This window comes from Diospyros lotus, chromosome 11 (genome assembly GCF_014633365.1).
Source record: "Diospyros lotus cultivar Yz01 chromosome 11, ASM1463336v1, whole genome shotgun sequence".
Lineage (NCBI taxonomy): Eukaryota > Viridiplantae > Streptophyta > Magnoliopsida > Ericales > Ebenaceae > Diospyros > Diospyros lotus.
The window spans coordinates 16518089-16538435 of NC_068348.1; the positions used below are offsets into that span (position 1 = coordinate 16518089).

Genomic DNA, 20347 nt, shown 5'->3' on the forward strand with positions numbered 1-20347 from the left:
GATGGGCTTTATAGGCTGACACCAGCATCTTGTTCTGCTGTTGGCAACAACTCTGCTCAATCTCTAGCTTCTTCCTGTGTTTCTTCAGCTTTTCCTTCATTCATTACATGTAATAAACATGATTCATGTAACAAGCAAACTTCATTTTGTCATGAGTTGCCAAGTACTGTAAATGTAGTTCAGAATGTTAGTCTGTGTCAGCAGTGGCATAATAAACTTGGACATCCTTCCTTAAATGTACTCAAATCTCTGTTACAGAAAATTGGTATTTCTTGTTCTGTTTCCGATCTATCCTTTTGTGACTCTTGTAAGATTGGAAAGCTGAGTTAACTTCCTTTTATTCGCCATGAAATCACTGCTGTTAAACCTCTAGAGGTGGTTTATTCTGATCTATGGGGTCCTGCCCCTATTTTATCCATTGAAGGTTTTAGATATTACATAATCTTTGTGGATGCATGTACTGGATACACTTGGATCTATCCTCTTAAACTCAAATCTGATGCTGTGAAAGTCTTTATCACTTTCCACAAGTTTGCTGAACTTCAATATTGCACTAAACTCAAAGCATTACAAACTGATAACGGTGGGGAATTTAAAGCCTTCTTGCCTTATCTTCATGCAAATGGCATTCAGCCTAGGTTTACTTGTCCTCATACACATCAACAGAATGGTGTGGCAGAAAGAAAACATAGACATATAGCTAAGATGGGTCTAACATTGCTTTCTCATGCTAATATTCCTCTTAAGTTTTGGGTTGAAGCATTTCAAACAGCAGTACATCTTATAAATCTGCTTCCTTCCTCAACCTTATAGTACGGTATCCCATTTGAGTTGCTTTATCACAAACAACCCAACTATTCTATTCTTCAACCCTTTGGTTGTGCTTGTTTTCCATATCTTCGTCCCTATAACAAGCATAAATTTGATTTTCATTCCACCAAGTGTGTTTTTCTTGGTTATAGTCACACTCAATCTGGTTATAAGTGCTTGCATCCATCAAGCAAATTATATGTCTCTAGGCATGTTCAGTTTAATCCTCATGAGTTTCCTTACTCTACTTTGTTTTTCTTCTTCTTCTACCTCTTTATCTCCTCCTCTTCAATCAACTGGATTTTCTACTGCCTTTTTACAACCATTTTCTTCTATTTCTAATTCTTCACGATGTCCTCAAGTAGCATAATTCCCAGTTCAAGTTCAATCTCGTGATGTTTCCAATGATACTCGTCACAGTCTGCCTTCTCCATCCACTGTCTCATCAACCTTTTCACTGCCTATTAGCCACTTACCAGCCTCTTCAATTCAGTTTCCAAAACCTAAGACTGTTCCAGCACCATCTATTCACCCTATGGTTACAAGATCTAAATCCAAATAGTTAGTTGTCTCTTCCCCAAATGCCTTAGTGAGTTCCATTGAACCTAGTTCTGTTCGTGAGGTTCTTTTAGACTCACAATGGGTTAAGGCTATGGAACAAGAGTTTTTGGCCTTGCAGCAGAATGATACCTGGGAGTTGGTTCCCTTTTCTCCTAATATGAATCTGATTGGAAATAAGTGGGTTTTTCGGGTGAAGTATAATACTGATGGTTCTATACTTAAGTACAAAGCTAGGCTTGTTGCCAAAGGCTTTCTTCAAACTTCGGGTGTGGATTATGGTGAAACATTCAACCCGGTGGTTAAAGCTCCAACAATCAGAGTTCTTTTTTCTCTAGCAGTCACTTTTGGTTGGGAAATTCAACAAGTTGATGTCAATAATGCTTTTCTTAATGGTGATCTCATTGAAACTGTTTTCATGACCCAGCCGGAAGGTTTCATAAGCTCTCAGTTTCCTAATCATGTGTGTCGGCTGAAGAAATCATTGTATGGGCTTAAACAAGCACCTAGGGCTTGGTATCTTAAACTGAAAACAGCATTACAGAATTGGGGATTTGTTAAAGCTGTCTCGGATGCTTCATTATTCATCAAAAAGACGGCTGATTATGTTCTATTTGTGTTAGTATATGTTGATGATATACTCATCACTAGTTCTGATTCCACCGCCCTTAAATCTTGTATTTGTGACTTGGATACTCATTTTGCTCTCAAGACTCTTGGTTAGGTTAATTACTTCCTAGGATTTGAGGCATATAGGGACAACAGTGGTCTATATTTAACTCAAACAAAATATGTTGGTGATTTGTTGGAAAAGGCTGCTATGACAGATTGTAATCCCTGTGAAACTCCTATGGCTGCTGGAAATTTTTTAACTAATGAAGGAGAACTCTGATAGGATACTGATTATCGAATGGAACTACAAGCTGGAAAGTAACAAAATGAAAAGGAAACTGGGCATTCGAGAGGCCCTTCACTCTCCCAAAACTCAATACAAGAATGATAATGCCCTCCCCCAACTTCTTGCCCCTCTATATATTCTTTTCTTCCTCCCCTCAACAGAAATCTGTTATGCACTTGCTGGGTTGTTACACAACCCAGCGATTTCCCTCCTCTACCCCTACGCACATGGCTGGCTTAACAGCCAGCCATCCAAGTTACATCCTTGCCCTTACCCTCTTGGACCTTCTTTGATAAGTCAAGTAAACCGGGGGCCTATCAAACTCTTTTCTCATCCATCATTATACAGAACTCTTATTAGCTTTTTGCAGTATTTGACATGTACTCGCCCTGATATAGCATTCACAGTTAACAAATTGAGTCAATTTCTGTCTAATCCTAAGACTCAGCATTGGTTATCTTGTAAAAGATTACTTCGGTACCTTAAAGGAACTATGAACTTCGGGTTATTATTTTCTCCTTCGTTGCATGATATGTCTTTACAAGTCTACACCGATGCAGACCATGCTGGCTGCAAAGTCACTCGTCGATCTACTAGTGGCGTTTGTGTTTATCTTGGCAGCAATCTTATTGTGTGGGAATCTAAGAAGCAGTCCGTTGTTGCTAGATCAGTTGGGGAGGCTGAATATTGGGCCATTGCCTTGGGAGTAACTGAGTTGATGTGGTTGAAGTCCCTATTTTTGGAGTTAGGCTATCTGTGTACTGCAACTCCTATTGTGTGGAATGACAATTTGGCTGCTAAAAGTATGGCTGAAAATCCGGTTTTTCATTCTAGAACCAAGCATGTTGAAATTGATGTCCATTTTGTTCGTGAGAAGGTAGAAAATGGTGAAGTGGAAGTTAGATACGTTCCAACAGCAGATTAAGTAGCTGATGTTCTCACAAAAGGGTTGCCCAAAGACCGGTTTGTATTTTTGAGACAAAAGCTTGGTTTGAAGGTGTCACCTATGTGTCCTGGTTCTAGTGGTGATGCAAGATTAACTAAGAATAAGTGATCAAGCTTCATGGAGTCTGATTTGAAGGGGAGTGTGGAAGCATCTGAAGTTTATTATTGTTGTTTCTGTTTTATGTTCTGTTATATGTTTCTGTTAGTAGTTAATTAGTTATTGTTGTATTGAGGCGGTGCCTCTTTCGGTTGTAATAAGCTGTCTATTTAAACAGCTTATGTACTCTCTTTCTGATTAAGTTTTTCAGTAGTTTATTTCATTCTCTCTCTGGTCTCTCGATCTCGCTATTATCACTTACAGCTTCGTTTAGATCCTAGGGTTACATTTACAATTTTAACTCTATTCTTGGTCATTATCTCTCCCAACAAGGCATTATACATCAAGGCTCATGTGTTGATACCCCACAACAAAATGGGATCATTGAACGGAAGAACTAACACCTTTTAAAAGTGGCAAGATCCCTATTGTTCTCTACCAATATTCCTAAACATCTTTGAGGTGAAGCCATTCTTACAGCCACCTACCTTATTAATAGAATGCCCTCTCGCATCCTCAAGCATCAAACTCCGAGCCAACTTCTCCTAATTGCCTTTTCTCACACTCGTGTTCTTTCCCAACTTCCATTAAAAATCTTTGGTTGCTGTGCATTTGTCCATGTTCACAACCACCTTCGGAGCAAGCTTGATCCTAGGTCTATCAAATGCATCTTCCTAGACTACTCTCCTCATGAAAAAGGTTACAAATGCTACTGTCTCGAACTTTAGAAATTCTTCACTTCTATGGATATAACCTTTGCTGAAAATCAGTCCTATTATCCCAAACCTGATATTCAGGGGGAGAACACTCAAAATAATTCCTTGGAATATTAGTTTTGGGATATCCCATCCTCACTTATTGAAAATCAGCAACCTACCAGTAACCAGCAGCCCCAAGAACCAGTCCAATCAACCCCTAATTCCTCTCCCACCAAGGAATTTCAAGTTCATTCTTGGAGACAGTCTAACTGGAAGGAGAGTAAGGACCAAACATGCCCTAGACCTGATCAAAAGGCTAACCTAAATTCAGATCCTGCAACTGGTGAGAATTTGGACACTACTTCTCTTGATGACGAGGATTTACATTGGCCTATTGCTTTGAGAAAGGGAGTAAGATCATGCACACAACATCCTATACAAAATTATATTTCATACGAGGGTCTCTCACCCAAATTTAGTGCATTTGTTTCAAATATGGATAAAGTGTAGGTTTCACACACTGTTCAAGAGGCTTTTCAACACCCTAAGTGGAGGAATGTTGTTCTTGAGGAAATCAAGGCATTGGAGAAGAATAAGACATGGGATATCACTAATTTACCTCCCGGAAAGAACCCTGTGGGCTGCAAATGGGTTTTTACAGCAAAATACTAGGAGGATAGAAGGATTGACAGGTACAAGGCCCGACTAGTAGCAAAGGGATTCACCCAATCCTATGGTATTGACTATCAAGAAACATTTGCCCCTGTGGCAAAACTAAATACCATTAGGCTTTTATTGTCCCTAGTAGCAAACATGGATTGGCCCTTACATTAGTTAGATGTAATGGTGATCTAGAAGAGGAAGTCTACATGGAAATTCCATATGGATTTGAAACGAAGCTTACAAGAAACAAAGTATGCAAGCTAAGGAGATCACTTTATGGACTTAAATAGTCCCTGAGAGCCTGGTTTGAGAGATTTACAAGGGCAGTTAAGAAATATGGATATAATCAATGCCAAGCAGACCACACCTTATTTATCAAGCACTCCAAGGAAGGTAAAATTTCCATTCTTATTGTCTATGTGGATGATATCATTGTTACAGGAAATGACATTATTGAAATTACAAGTCTTAAGGAAGTCCTTGCAAGGGAATTTGAAATTAAGGATCTAGGAAGTCTACGATACTTCTTAGGTATGGAAGTTGCAAGGTCGAAAGAAGGGATTTCAGTCTCCCAAAGAAAGTATGTTCTTGATCTCCTAAATGAAACAAGGATGCTTGATTGCAAACCAACAGATACTCCTATGGAATCTATAGCAAAATTAGATATTGGCAAAGAAAGCACACCAGTTGACAAAGGGAGATATCAAAGGTTGGTGGAAAAACTTATATACCTATCACATACTAGGCTTGATATAGGCTTTTCTATGAGTATTGTAAGTCAATTCGTGAATGATCCCAAAGAAGAGCACCTAGAAGCAGTTTATCGCATCCTCAGGTAGTTAAAATTAACTCTAGGCAAGGAATTAATGTTCAGGAAAACAACAAACCGAGGGATCAAAGTCTATAATGATGTTGATTGGGCTGGATCAATCCTAGATAGAAGATCAACCTCTGGTTATTGCTCATTTGTGTGGGGAAATCTAATCACTTGGTGTAGCAAGAAACAATCAGTTGTCTCTAGAAGCAGTGCAGAGGCTGAGTTCAGAGCCATGGCTCAAGGATTTTGTGAAGGAATATGGCTAGGAAGACTACTCCATGAATTACAAGTAAATGTGACAGAGCCAGTTCAAGTATTATGTGATAACCAATTAGCCATCAGTATTGCAAAAAACCCGATCCATCCTGATTGACCAAAACATGTGGAGATTGATAGACACTTTATCAAAGAGAAGATAGAAGGAGTATTCAAGCTATTCTACACACCTACAAAAAATCAAGTAGTTGACATTCTCACTAAGGCCCTACCAAGAAGATTATTTGATGAATTAAGCTGCAAGCTTGGCCTGAATAACATATTCAGCCCAGCTTGAGGGGGAGTGTGGAAATATAGGAGTTGCTGATTTGTTGAAGATAAGGAAGGCGAAATTATAGGAAGGATAAAGAGATAAAAATGAGAAGAAGATGAGTCAATGATTAAGTTTAAATTATATTCCTAAAAATAAGAGATAGTTTGTATTTTAAATAGTTTAAGTATCTTGTAAATAGAGTAGACTTCTATAGAGAGTAGGTATCTTGTATTCATGTATTTATACACCTTTTGCCTAGTGAATGAAGTTAAGTTCTTCTTTTCTCCCAAATATTTTCTACAATAACCAACGAGTCCTCTTCATCCCAGGTTGCATACATAGGATTGTCCTCCTTAGGCCCGATTCCAAGTAAGTGGCTCAACTTCCCTTTGCCCTTCAGGAATGTCTTAATCAATTGGGACCACTTCAAGTAGTTTTTTCCATTTAGCCTATAGGCTGCTTGGATATTTTGTAGCTCTCCATCGGACGTTGCACCATTGCTGGAAGTTCTAGCAAAAGGAACTTCTTTTGTGCTACTGGATTCAATGGAGTCCGTCATGGTTATAAGGTTTTGAAAAGAGATTGGATCAAGGTAGGCTACAACCACCGAAAGCCAAAAATTGCCTTACTTCTAAGGGTATGAACCTATGGCTTTGATATCATGTCAAAATGACGGAAAATTCAATCACACTTTCATTGAAAGGTTACAAGAAATATATATACAACTTATTCTCTCATATAGGCAATATCCTAATTAGACAGTTTCCTACTCTAGATTAGGAAATATTTACCATCTATGATACAATTAAAAATACAGTCAAGATATAATCTCATAGGAAGAAATATAGAAAGATAAATCAACTGTATTCAATCCATATCAATCTTCGAATATGGATAGTACTCTCTCGGTATTTCTAACAGATATCTATTCATTAGCTTGAGGAGGAGTGTTAGAGAAGATAAAGGAAAAGAAAAAATTTATTCAAAGCTGTGAACGAGTAGATAAAGAGATGAGGTTGCTATGAAAAGATTGGAGAAGTTCAAACTAAGAGGATAAAGGAAAGAAAGGATAATGCAGTGTTTCAAGAACAGATAAGGGAATCCAAGTTCAAATGTATTCTAATATGTAATACATTGTTATTTAAATTTGTTGTAATTTATTCTTGTAATTTAGGAGAGGTTTTAGGATATTTTGTGTATATATAGTTCACCCTACAGATCAATAAAGTGCGAGGAAGAACATTTTATTTCTCCCATTTATTTCTCAAATTATAAAGGTAATCCCTATTTAATTAAGATTCTCATAAATAAAAGAAATTAAGAAATTAAAAGAAGCTTAAGAACAAATTATAATAAAGAAACTAATAAAACATAAACAATATTAATTTCTACTTTTACGCCTAAAATATTGTTTCCCGAAATATTTGTTTTTATGATGATTGTCATTTGGTCTCTTCATATTTTATTGCATATACATTAATCAGAATCTTGGTATCTTGATTTCTGCAAGTTTGGGGTTTTAGGGTGGTAAATATGTATCAGATTTGCATTTGCATTTACATTGTACAGATCACTAGCATGAATTGTGGAGTTATAGTTTGGGAGATTGTACTTATTTTAGACACTGCTGTTTTTCTAGTCTATAGAGATCCTTAAAATTGGTCTGCTTGCAGAGAGATGCATCAAAGATATATGAGATGATCAGTCTCAATTCAACTGAGCCACACTGTAGATCAAATTTACTAAGATGCTGCCTCTGTGGAGGAAAAACACATTCTTTCAAGATCCTCTCCAATGAATCAGAAAGTATCCGCCAGAGAAGTGACAGCATAGACTCAGATTTAAGAGAAAAGGTCACCACTTTTCACATAATTTAGACTGTTTCTCAACTGATTTGGACTTTCAGGGTTATTTGATAAGTATGGCCCTAAAATATAGTGATATGGAATGTACAATTTGTTTGGATAATTTTGCATTTCATCTAACTTCTATCTTTTCCAGATAGCTGTGTTGCTTTACTATAATGCTTTTCGCTCATCTTATTCTGCATCCTCGAGATAATTTTCCTTTGTGGCATAGACATTGCTGACTGTATCATCAGCTGTGTCAAATTTTTTCTGTCCGTCTTGTCTTCCTCCCTGATTGGAAAACCTAGATTGGTGCCAGGCCTTTTTATTGGTTTCATGTGTCGCTTGACCTTTTTTAGTAAACAAGTTGATTCAGTTACCCATTGTTATTGCCTTTGAAGTAGAGCAGTTTTTGGCCATTGAATTTTGCCTATTCTACAGATGCTGCTTGTACTTGGTTATAAAACTTGTATGGTGGTGGTTGGAGGCCACCACATGTAATTTTTTTGTTTATTTTTTTTTTTTTTGCAATAACAGTGGAGAGAGAAGGGGTATTTAAATAATTTTAAAAAATTAGCAGCCATTAACTAACAGCATGGAGGAGATTGATATGCAGCTATGAAACTCAAGGGAGGGACGTACCATTTTTGAAAACACAACAATGGTGGGGGCAATTTAGGCAAACTTTATGTTTGTTCTATGAAATTCACACTAATAAAAATTGATACTTTTGTTGATGTTTTGAAGCCTTTTTTGGAACAAGGTATAAATTTATTTACCATAACCATTGGATCGAGCCCTTCTTTTAACTTCCACTCACATTGGTACCCTTGCAAGTCAGGTTTTGTTGCTCGTCAGGTTCTTCTAGCTGCTCCCTGAGTTTCCTGATAACAAACTAATTTTAATTGTTGTATTATAACAACAACAATAATCAAGAATATATATGCTTAAAGAGCTTGATATGGAAAAAAAAAGAAGGAAACCCTAGATTATGAGGAATCTTAGGGATTAACCTCAGTAAATTTGTTATAGGTGATGAAATTCATGGTTTTCGAGTCATTCAGAATTATAAGAGAACATGAGAAGAGGTTGAACTTAAGGTTCCTATATTAGTCAAGATGATCGAGATTTCTAGTGATAAAAAGAATGCAAAAGATGATTTTGGAATGAACCCCAAATTTTTGTGCATGATTTATTATGATTATAAGACATTGGGATTCTGTAATTAAGTGATTAGATTTATTACCTGAATGGTTGGTGTTTGATTCTAAAATCCATGACATGACAAAAAGTCTAGATCTAATGGATCCTAACTCAAGGTTATACTTGATGATAAAAATAAAAAATATGAGATACAAATTCTTAGACACAAGCAAACCATTAAGGTTTAATGACTGAGTGACACAGCGTGTAGCGCATGTGTGAAGAAAACACAACAAAATAAACTCTTGAAAGAACAAACTTCAATGGCCAAAGTTTGACTTTCAAGAAGACGCAAAAACAAGACTGTTTTGTTAAGAAAATCCAAATAGGTTGCTAAAATTTGATTGAGAAAAACTTAATTACAAATTCTAGGTTCTAGGCATATTTATACTATTTGGCTAATCCAAATCCATCTAATATTTGTAAACAAAATCCAACTAGAATCCTAATAGAAATAAATCATAAATAAAAGTTAATTGGAATCCTAATAAAAATAAAACCCTAATTAAACATGAAGTAGAATCCTAAATCAAGTAGAAACATGAAGTAGAATCCTAAATCAAGTAGAATTCTAAAACTTAAGAAGTATTAAAATATTATTCTGGCATGGTCGGGTCGGCTTTGGGCCGGGTTTTGATTGGGGACCGCATCATTCACCTCCACTTGAGAAAAAATTCGACCTCGAATTTTAATCCGAGTATGACAAATCTACGTCCGGTAAGTACAAAGAGAGATTAGCCACATTGAATGTTTGGAAATACCCATATGATTAGGAAAATCCACAACATAAGCATTATCATTGATATTCTTTGTAATCTTGTAAGGATCATACTTCTCTGGCTTGAGCTTGTTCTGCTTTCCTGCTAGAATCCGTTCCTTCTTCAAGAATATCATGATTTCATGTTCAACCTCAAATACCTTGTGCTTCCTATGGTTGTTAGCTGTTGCCTTGTACTTCTTATTTGTGCAACCTTTGCTTGACATCTTCTTAAACCGCTTGAACTTTTCTGCTAAGGAAACATGAACAAAGACATTCCTCCTCTTCTTAGCCATATCTGCGTTGGCATGGATTCAGCCATTGCCATGTTTGTTACCCTCTGCCTCCATTTTATTATTACTTTTAAATTGAGGACCTTGAACATTTCATCTTAATCACTTCTCTAATCTGGTAGATCTTATCACAGGTCCTTCTCCTTTCATCAGCTTTCTTGATTTTGACTCCTCAACAGCTTTCGAATTCATTTGTAGATTTTTCTTGCTTGGAGAAGCATTCTTTTGCAATTGTTTTGAATAAAGGCTTATTCCATGACTACTTGCAGTCTCTCCATCACTTAAAATATTGATGCTTGAATCCTCCTCTGGTGTAAGCACTTGATCAGCTATAGCAGCAGCTGTTACAACATTCTTAGTTTCGAAATCTAATTTCAAATTAATATCAAAAGCAGTTGCACTACCCGAGTTAACTAGCTTGAGAGATCCAACACCCCTATCCACAAAGAGACCTATGTGACCATCTTGCTTTTGCAATTGCGAAGGTGAATATGTTCCTATTGCCTTCGATTCAACCATGCCAGAGCTTGAATAAACTGTAGAAGGATTTGCTACCATGATCTCCATCTCCTTTACAATCGCAAGCCTATCAGAAGAAACGCCACCATCATTGGGTTGCGAAGCAATGCCTAAGCCCTCGGGATTGGAAAATTCCCCAATATGAGTCAATAACCTTGGAGTTTCTGTCATATTAGCAGCATAAATCACACCTGAGTTTGCAAACGTTGAGGTTGCTGGGACAACATAATCTTCGAAATCAAGCTCCAAACTCATTGAAAAGCCATTCTTTAGTTTATACTCATCGTTTCCCCAATGGTTGTGTTGTTGCGCATTCCTCCTAACCCCTTTACCACTAGGGTTGGCTATCATACGACCAAGATCATCCTCATCGTCACTATCATCCATCATTGGTCTTCTAGGATTAATGAGGACAGGATTAATGGCTGGTCTTCCCGGTTTAGCATAGCTGGCTTGATTCACGCCATTAGTCCGGTTTCGATTATCCTTAACTGGTTGTAAAACGCCCAATTGGTTGCGGATTCACTCCAATTGCTGCTCCATTGTACGAGTTATTTCTCGCTGTTCCTCGATAGCTCTCCAAACCGCGAGTAGCCCCCGATCACCGTCACGAGACTAGTTGCTACCGTTACCTTCAAGATTGGCCATCTGATTGATTGATGAATCGCTCTGATACCACCTGACGCAACGTGTAGCGCGTGTGTGAAGAAAACATACCAAAATAAACTCTTGAAAGAACAAACTTCAATGGCCGAAACTTAACTTTCAAGAAGACGCAAAAACAAGACTGTTTTGCTAAGAAAACCCAAATAGGTTGCTGAAATTTGATTGAGAAAAACTTGATTACAAACTCTAAGTTCTAGGCATATTTATAGTATTTGGCTAATCCAAATCCATCTAATATTTGTAAACAAAATCCAACTAGAATCCTAATAGAAATAAATCATAAATAAAAGTTAACTAGAATCCTAATAAAAATAAAACCCTAATCAAACATGAAGTAAAATCCTAAATCAAGTAGAAACATGAAGTAGAATCCTAAATCAAGTAGAATCATGAAGTAGAATCCTAAATCAAGTAGAAACATGAAGTAGAATCATAAATCAAGTAGAATTCTAAAACTTAAGAAGTATTAAAATATTATTTTGGCGTGGTCAGGTTGGCTTTGGGCCGGGTCTTGATTGGGGACCGCATCGCTAAGGGATATCAAATGGTTATAGCCACTAATGAAGATCATGAGACAAATATTTTGGAAAATAATATTTTAGGCATAAAATTAATTTCTTTATTTTAATTTGTTTCGTAGTTTGTTTTAATTTTTTTGCCGTCCTAAAATCCCAAACACATTAGGATTACCCTTATTAGTTTAATTAATAAGGAATCCTTGTTATAATAGATTTCTATCTATTAATTGTTTATAAATAATCCCTAAAAGAAGTATTGAAGGACAAATTTTGATGAATAATATTAAATATTGCTATTGGTTTTGAGTAATTAGGATTACTCTTGTTTCTTTTGGTTTAGGTTTTGTATCAATTGGTATTAGGGCTGAAATTTCTAAATTGTTTTTGAAGATTTTCTAAAATTTTTTGGAAAAATTTTAGAAAAATCACCAGTCCTTCCATTGCCGATTTAGAGCCTACATCCAATAATCTTAAGCATTCACACGCTATTGAAGTTTGTTAACACAACAACAACAAAAACCCTAGCCGACCCTCACCGAACACCCCAAGTCTAGTCCATTCGCCACCGTTGAAGATATTCAAAACCAGTGAACGTGACGGTGTTGGAATCCTCAATTGACAACAATGGAACCCTCCTCCGACCTGTTCGCGACAAACCAGCAAACATGACAATGTCGGAATCCTAATCGGCAACATCGAAACCCTATTCTGACCTATTTGCAGCCATCATTATGTTTGTCTACCATCACCGAAGCCCTAATCACCACCAAAAACTATCGCAAGTTCTAGCTTCGATTTTGATGGAAACTGCTACACTTTCATTGCTTCCTCTTGCTACTGCACTATAAGTCCAACCCTAACCCAATCTCTCAATCCATATCCTAACCCGATTTAAAGATCCATTACCCATTAACCCAACCCATTTAACAAAAAAACTTCAAAAGCCATGACCCAAGTCCTAGTTTGAACTCTACTGCTCCTAAACCCAATAGCCCACAAGCCTTTCCCATGGTTGCCGATGAAACCTTTTTCAACTTGCCTTATCCCTTTTATCTTGAAACCTTATCACCTTATCCCATTAACCTAGTAATCTTCTCTTATCTCCGAACTACCTTATCACTTCACCCCTTTAATTTTGTAGACTCCTAACAACCTTATCTCTTAGTTCTATGCCATGAGAGAAAGAGCCAAGTTTTGATTTTAATTTTTCCAACACTTCCCATCAAGCTGGTGAATAGATATCAATTATACCCAGCTTGCCAACCAAGAACTTGAATCTTGGCTTGGACAATGCTTTGGTAAGAATATTTGTTTCCTGATTCTTTGTAGAGACATAGGATAGGTTAACAACTCTAAAGTCAATCTCATGCTTGATGAAGTTTTTATCAATTCGCACAGCTTCATCTGATCGTGTTGTATAGGGTTGTGAACTATGCTTATTGTTGATTTACTGTCATTATACAACCTCATAGGACTTGTTCTAGGAATGTTTAGATCCTTTAGAAGTCTCTTGATCCAAATGAGTTCACATACTCCTTGTGCAATTGCCTGATATTTTGCTTTAACACTACTCCTAGCCATGACACACTATCTCTTGCTCCTTAATGTCATAAGATTCCCCCATAATTTTGTGTAACACCCGGTTGTAGATTTGCTGTCTAATTGATCCTGCCCAATCTATATTTACAAACCCTTCTAAATCTTGGTTTTCACTTTTCATGAACAGAATTCCATTGCCTGGAATAAACTAGAAACTGCTTAAGTGAACTGGGTAGGCACTCCCAGTTGTTGCTACTTGTTGACCCATTTTGCCACTTTTCCAAGACTTGGATCAGTGGAACTCCCTAGTTGTAAACCACCCTTCTGTCCAATATGGCCTCTAGTTCTTCCACCCTATCCTTCTCGTTAAGAAGTGAAGGCAATGCTGGGTTCGCCTACTCGGTGCCCACTGACCTCTTCAAGAGGGAGACATGGAACATCGGATGAATGTGTGATTCCTCAGGAAGTTGCAAGTGGTAGGCCACCTTCCCAACCTTGGCTGCTATGGGAAATGGTCTAAAATACCTGGGGCTGAGTTTAGACACTGGCCCTTGGGTGATAGATTTCAAATGGGGATACCTCAGCCTTAGATACACCTTTTCCCCTACTTCAAACTCCCTGTCACTCCTCCTCCGATCAGCATATTGCTTCATTCTATTCTGGGCTGACGTCAACTCCTGCTTCAGCTATTGCAAGATTGTTCTGCTCGGCAGCAAGTACTCCTCAATGGAGGCTGCAGTAGTATGCTCTCTTATGGCTGGTAAAATGGGAGGTTTGTACCCGAACAAAGCCTCAAATGGGGACATTTTCAAGGAGGTGTGGTGGTTAGAGTTATACCACCATTGGGCCAAGGAAAGCCACCTATGCCAGCTTTTGGGTTGCATGATACAAACACACCTCAAATAGGTTTCCAAACTCTGATTCACCCTCTTAGTTTGCCCATTCGATTGAGGGTGATAGGCCGTAGACATATTAAGCTTGGTTCCTAGTGCCTTCATAAGTTCCTGGCACAAGAGGCTTGTGAAGATCTTGTCACGATCTGAAATTATAGACTTAGGAACTCCATGCAGTGCCACCACTTGATCCAGAAATACATTAGCCACCTCTTGGGCTATATAAGATGGGCTAGCCCTATAAAATGGGCGAATTTGGTTAATCTATCAACCACAACTAGTATGTTGTCCTTTCTTTCTGATTTAGGTAACCCCTCAATAAAGTCCATAGACACACTAGTCCAAGCTTGATTGGGTATTGGTAGGGGTTGCAAGAAACCAGGGTAGGCCACATTTTCATGCTTACACGTCTTGCAGGTGTCACAATCTAGCACGAACTCCCTTACTTCTGTCTTGAGCTTGGGCCAATGGAATAGTTGCCTCACCTAGAGGTAGGTGTTTTGAATCCTAGTGTCCCCCCAAAGGGGACTCGTGTAGGGCCTGTAAAATTCTCCTCTTGACAGCCTCACTGTCACCAATAACAATCCCAGTGTCCCCCCACATTTTCAGCTTCTTTCTCATATATGCTAAAGCCAAGATGCCTTGGGCCTGGCTTAGGTATGCCAAGGGTCTAACTCCCTGCATCAACATAGCACCAATCCCTGCCCCACATGCATCAGTCTCCAATATAAAAGGTTTGCTGAAATCTAGCAAACCCAAGACAAGTACTCTACTCATGGCCCCCTTCAACCTTTCAAAGGCTTCCTTAGCCTCTTGCCCCCAGCTGAAACTCTCATTCTTTAAGAGACCTGTTAGGAGTTTACTGATGACACCATACCCCTTAACGAACCTATGATAGTATCTGGTAAGCCCAAGGAACCCCCTCAAAGCTCTTACTATAGTTGGCTTGGGCCAAGCCAACATGGCTTTCACCTTCCTTGGGTCAGTGCTAATCCCATCTCCTGAAATCAAATGACCCAAGTACTTTACCTGATCTTGACCAAAGGCATACTTAGACCTTTCGATGAAGAGCTGGTTAGTCCTATGGACCACCTCAAAGGTGGTTCTTAGGTGAGTCAAGTGTTGGTCCAAATTTGGGTTATAGACAAGGATGTCATCAAAGAACACAAGTATGAATTTTCTTAGATATGGCTCAAAAATTTGGTTCATGAGGGACTAAAAAGTGGTTGGGGCATTGGTGAGCCTGAAGGGCATCACCAAGAATTCAAAGTGCCCATGGTGTGTCCTAAAGGTGGTTTTATGAACATCCTCAGGCTTCATTCTAATTTGATGGTAGCCCGAGCGGAGGTCAAGCTTTGAAAAGAATTTGAAATTGTGTAGTTCATCCATTAGGTCTTCCACAAGAGGTATGGGGAATTTATCTTTGATGGTCAAGGCGTTAAGTTGGCGATAATCCACACAAAAATGCTATGATCCATCTTTTTTTTTTTTTTTTTATTAAGAGGACTGGAGAGACAAAAGAACTTTGGCTAGTTCTTATGAAAGATTGGTTTAGCATTTCCTTCACCATCTTTTCAATCTTTGTTTTCTAGATTGGGGAATAACGATAAGACCTAATGTTGATGGGTTCAGTATTGGGTTTAAGATTAATAAAATGATCCAATGCTCTAGTAGGGGGAACGGTGGTAGGTTCAGCAAAAAGGTCCCTAAATTTTACCAGCAATTCTCCATACATCACCCTATTAGGTCCCTCATCCACTGCCACAATCAAGAACAATTGTGTCAATTGGCACCATTTGCTCTTGAAAACCCTTTGCAATCTCTTCCCAGTAATCATTTTGCACGTCCTAACTTCCTTTCCCCCTGTGAGAGTGATTTTCCTTCCTTCTCAAAAGACACCTCCTTCCTATTAAAATCAAAACTTATGGGGCTCACCCCCTTCATCTAGTCAACCCCTAGTACCACGTCACAACCTCCCAGTCGTAGCAGCCTGATATTAGCCTCAAACTTCTCCTCGTGCATCTCCCGACAAAAACCAAGGCAAGCTGACTTACTTAGCAACCTACTCCCATTAGCCACTGTCACACTCAAAGGTTGGGTTCCCATGAGTGGACACTTCAACCTCCTAGTCGTGCCCTCATCTAGGAAGTTGTGGGTGCTCCCACTATCAATGAAAATCAGGGGGCTATAGTCTTTCACCTTTCCTTTTACCTTGATTATCTTGTTATTAGTTACCCGCTTCAATGCATGTAGTGATATCTCTTAATTATCTTCTTCCCCTGACTCCCCATACTCTTCAATCTCTTCTTCTACTTCCATCCTTTCTCCTGTATCTCCTTCTAACAATAACAACTGGCGCTTGCATTGGTGCTCAGGATAATATTTATCCCCGCACCTAAAGCATAAACCAAGTTGTCTTCTTTGTTCATTAGGCCTTCCTCCTAAGTTGGATCCCCCTAAATTCTTCACCCCTGTGTTGCCTTTAATCATCTCACAATTGTAGCCTTTTCCCCCTTGATTGAAAGTTCCTACTGTAATAGCTTTTTGCTGCTGTCTTTACTTCCTCATCAAGGCCTCCACCACCATCTCTTGTAGTCTTGCACTCTTTACTGCCTGTTCTATAGTTCGAGGCCTAATCATTTTCACCATGGGTCTTAGATCATCATTGAGGCCACTCAAGAAACTAGATATGAAGTAGGCCTCTGAAAGATGTGGGTTATGGTTAATCATTAAGGACCTCAGCTCCTTGAACCTCCTTAGATAATCCCTTACTTCTCCAACTTGCGTTAGCTTGTTAAACTCTTCTATGACATTGGAGATACTCCTATCCCCAAACCTTTCACACAATTTATCCAAAAATTCCTCCCAAGTGTGATTCTCCCTGGTCCACCCCTAAATCCAAGCATCAACCACATCATCAAAGTAGGTGGCAGATAAAGCTACTCTTTTCCTATAATACCCCATGCTTTCATGAGGTTGTCACGTATTTCAAATGAGTTTGAAATACCGAAAAATTAGTTTAATAGCAAAATAAATCACTGAATTGATGACAGGGAGCGCCCTAGAGCTTAGATGTCTAAAGGAAAGAGTATGACATCAACGAGCGTCTCGAGATGAAATTTATGACGCCGAAAGAAATCAAATCCGAGACAGTTTTTAGTACAACTAAGTTATAGCCTGAAAGACCGAATGATGGTAAGAGGCTTCCGGGAAATCCACGGAACCCTGAGAAGGCTCTAATTTTGTGCATAAAACAACCCTTAAGTGGTTTAGGGATGAAACAAAATGGTTCGCGATCGAAACACGCATTTTGGGCCTAAGTGTAATTTTCAATTCTAGTTAAAAAGGGGGTGAAAATGATATTTTTCAAGTTTGTTGGGCCATTTGAGAAGCATGGAACTTAGGGGTTCATGTGGTAAAATATCAAAGTCTAAGGACTTGAGGAAGAGGGCCGAAATGCAAGAGAAATAAGTTGGGGGTCAAAATGCAATTTTTGAAAATGCTACAGCAAGCATGGCTGATCTGACCGCTGCACATGGGCCAAAATCTGGCGATGGGACAACAATATCTCGCTAGGGTATGGCCATCTCTGGCCTAGGAGGCATGTGGGCGAAGCTATGGCCGTTGATTGGCCGAAGGGAGGCTGAATTTCGCCTATAAATAGGCAAGGGTTTTGGCTGAAAATAGGGCATCAATTCTTTCGTGTTTTGAAGTGTTTTGGGGAGATTGGATAAGGGGCTTTTGTTCCTTGGTGTGAGGGGATCATTTCTGGAGAATTTGGAGTGTTTTCATAAAGGTTTGAGTAGTGTTCAAGTGTTGGCCGGAAAAATCGAAGGTTGTCGGAGCCGAGGTCTAAAATGCCCGATTGAGGCACCTCCGGCCACTGTTTCGAGCATCCAAGGGTGCCATTGAGGTCACCCTGAGTAGAATCAAAAGGTGGAAGAAAAACCACCATTCGAAGAATTCCAGTCACCGGTTGACGAGAAGCTCACCAGAGAAGGAGACCCGTGTGCATCACACGCGCGGTTCAACACGCATAGGCCACGCGTAAGCGCGTGGGGGAAGGTAATTTCCTAAATTTAATTTTAATATTTTGAGAAAAATATTTTATGAATTATGATGGAGAAAATTTGAGAAAAATCTTAATGAGGTATTTATTTTGGAATTTTTAAGGAGAAAATGAGGAGAAATTATGAAAAATAGATAATGATATTCTTTTGAATGAATATGATGTCTAGGGATTGTTGGGGCTCGAGGTTGAGTAATAGTACTATTATTTGAGGCCCAACACGAAAATTGAGGTGGAACACAGTAATCGAGGTATTCTAAGTATGTTCAAGGTGAGTGGTTCTACTATCAAAACTTGGCTTGTTTTATACAAATGGTTTTGATTTGTGAAAGTTTCTACTTCAAACTTGGTTTATTTTGAGTGGTTCGACCCTATACTTGATTTTGTTTCATGCAATGTGCTGGAAAATGTGCTCAAATTAAGGAAGATTTGGCCTTGATCCTAGAATATTCTAGGATTTATGTTTTATGTAAATATTATGTAAATATAGTAAGTCAAAGATGTAAATCAGGATGTTGTCAATATTTAGTTTATTTCCTTCCTCTTTTGTTCATAATCCTCTCTTTAAAAGAGGATGTTGTTCTTGCTTATTGTAATCAATCAAGCTATATGGTCCTTGATTATTTCTAAGATGGTATCGGAGTTAGATTAAATCTCAGCCATCCATTACCCTAGGCCCTTTGCCCTTTGCCCTTTGCCCTTTGCCATAACTCACGATTGTCAGCGCCTCTCTATTGACTGCTGACGCTCAGATCTAGCCACTTTCAATCAAACGGTCGCGGCCACCCAGATCGCCCAGCCGTCGCCGATCTCGGGTCTACTGGTCGTTGCTACCCAAGGTCGTCTTCTCTCCATCGTGAACCGCCAAAATAGTTTCTACCTCCTATGACTGCAAGTTCTCTCTGGGCAAGATCAGTTCAACCGCCAAATCGTTTCAGAAAGGTGACGCCCATTTCGATCGGGTTGGTTGTGTTTGCTTCAGCCACCGATTGCTTGCGGCCGCTCTGCCTTGACTGCCTACTGTTGGTTTTAGCCACCGATTGCTCGCGGCCTCTCTGCCTTGACCACCTACTGCTTGTTGGGATCTTACATCGGCAACCATCTCCTAGATCTTGGTAACCCTGTTTTTTCCTTCTTGTTTTTTCACTCCCAAGTGATAAGTTATGTTGGAAGTTACTTCTGAAACCACCCTAAACCCTGTCATTGCCATCCAAACAAAAATTCCAGCAACCCAGCCAAACCATTCTAGCACCCATTCTGTCCAAATCACCACCATTCGTTTAAATGGTGATAATTTTCTTCGCTGGTCTCAATCTGTCCGGATGTATATCCGCAAGCAAGGAAAAATTGGCTACATCACTGGAGACAAGAAGGAACCTGTAATGGATGACCCAGCACACTCTGTTTGGGATGCTGAAAACTCTATGGTCATGATATGGCTGGTCAATTCTATGGATGAAGATATCAGTTCCAATTATATGTGTTATCCTACTGTAAAGGAATTGTGGGATAATGTAAATCAGATGTACTCTGACCTGGGTAACCAATCTCAGGTTTTTGAGTTAACTCTGAAGCTGGGAGAGATTTGGCAAGGAGATGATTCTGTTACTAAGTACCTCCATTCATTGAAGAGACTGTGGCAAGATCTTGACCTCTTCAACACTTATGAGTGGAAATCTATTGAAAATTGCAACCACCACAAGAAAATGGTTGAAGATGGTCGTATTTACAAGTTTCTTGTTGGTCTTAATATCGAGTTCGATGAGGTGCAAGGGAGGATTATTGGCCGATCTCCCTTTCCTCCTATTGGTGAAATATTTGTTGAGATTAGAAGGGAAGAAAGCTGAAGGAGTGTCATGCTCGACAAAAAAACTGCTAGTGAGTCGATTGAAAATTCTGCCTTGTTTACTGATTCTACTGCCTACAAGGCTGCAAATTACCAGCATAAGAGCAATGAGCGGCCTCGGGTCTGCTGTAACCATTGCAACAAGCCACGCCATACTCGTGAGACCTGCTGAAAAATTCATG

At 38.9% G+C, this 20347-nt stretch overlaps 1 protein-coding gene across 1 annotated transcript in view; it reads left to right on the forward strand.

Moving 5' to 3' along the window:
- Nucleotides 1-20347, forward strand: part of LOC127812470 (CSC1-like protein RXW8) — a 69173-nt gene that overhangs the window by 17250 nt on the left and 31576 nt on the right. The window contains exon 5 of the mRNA XM_052352865.1: nucleotides 7689-7868. Within this exon, the coding sequence (XP_052208825.1) occupies nucleotides 7689-7868 (180 nt within the window). The remainder of the gene's footprint in view (nucleotides 1-7688; nucleotides 7869-20347) is intronic.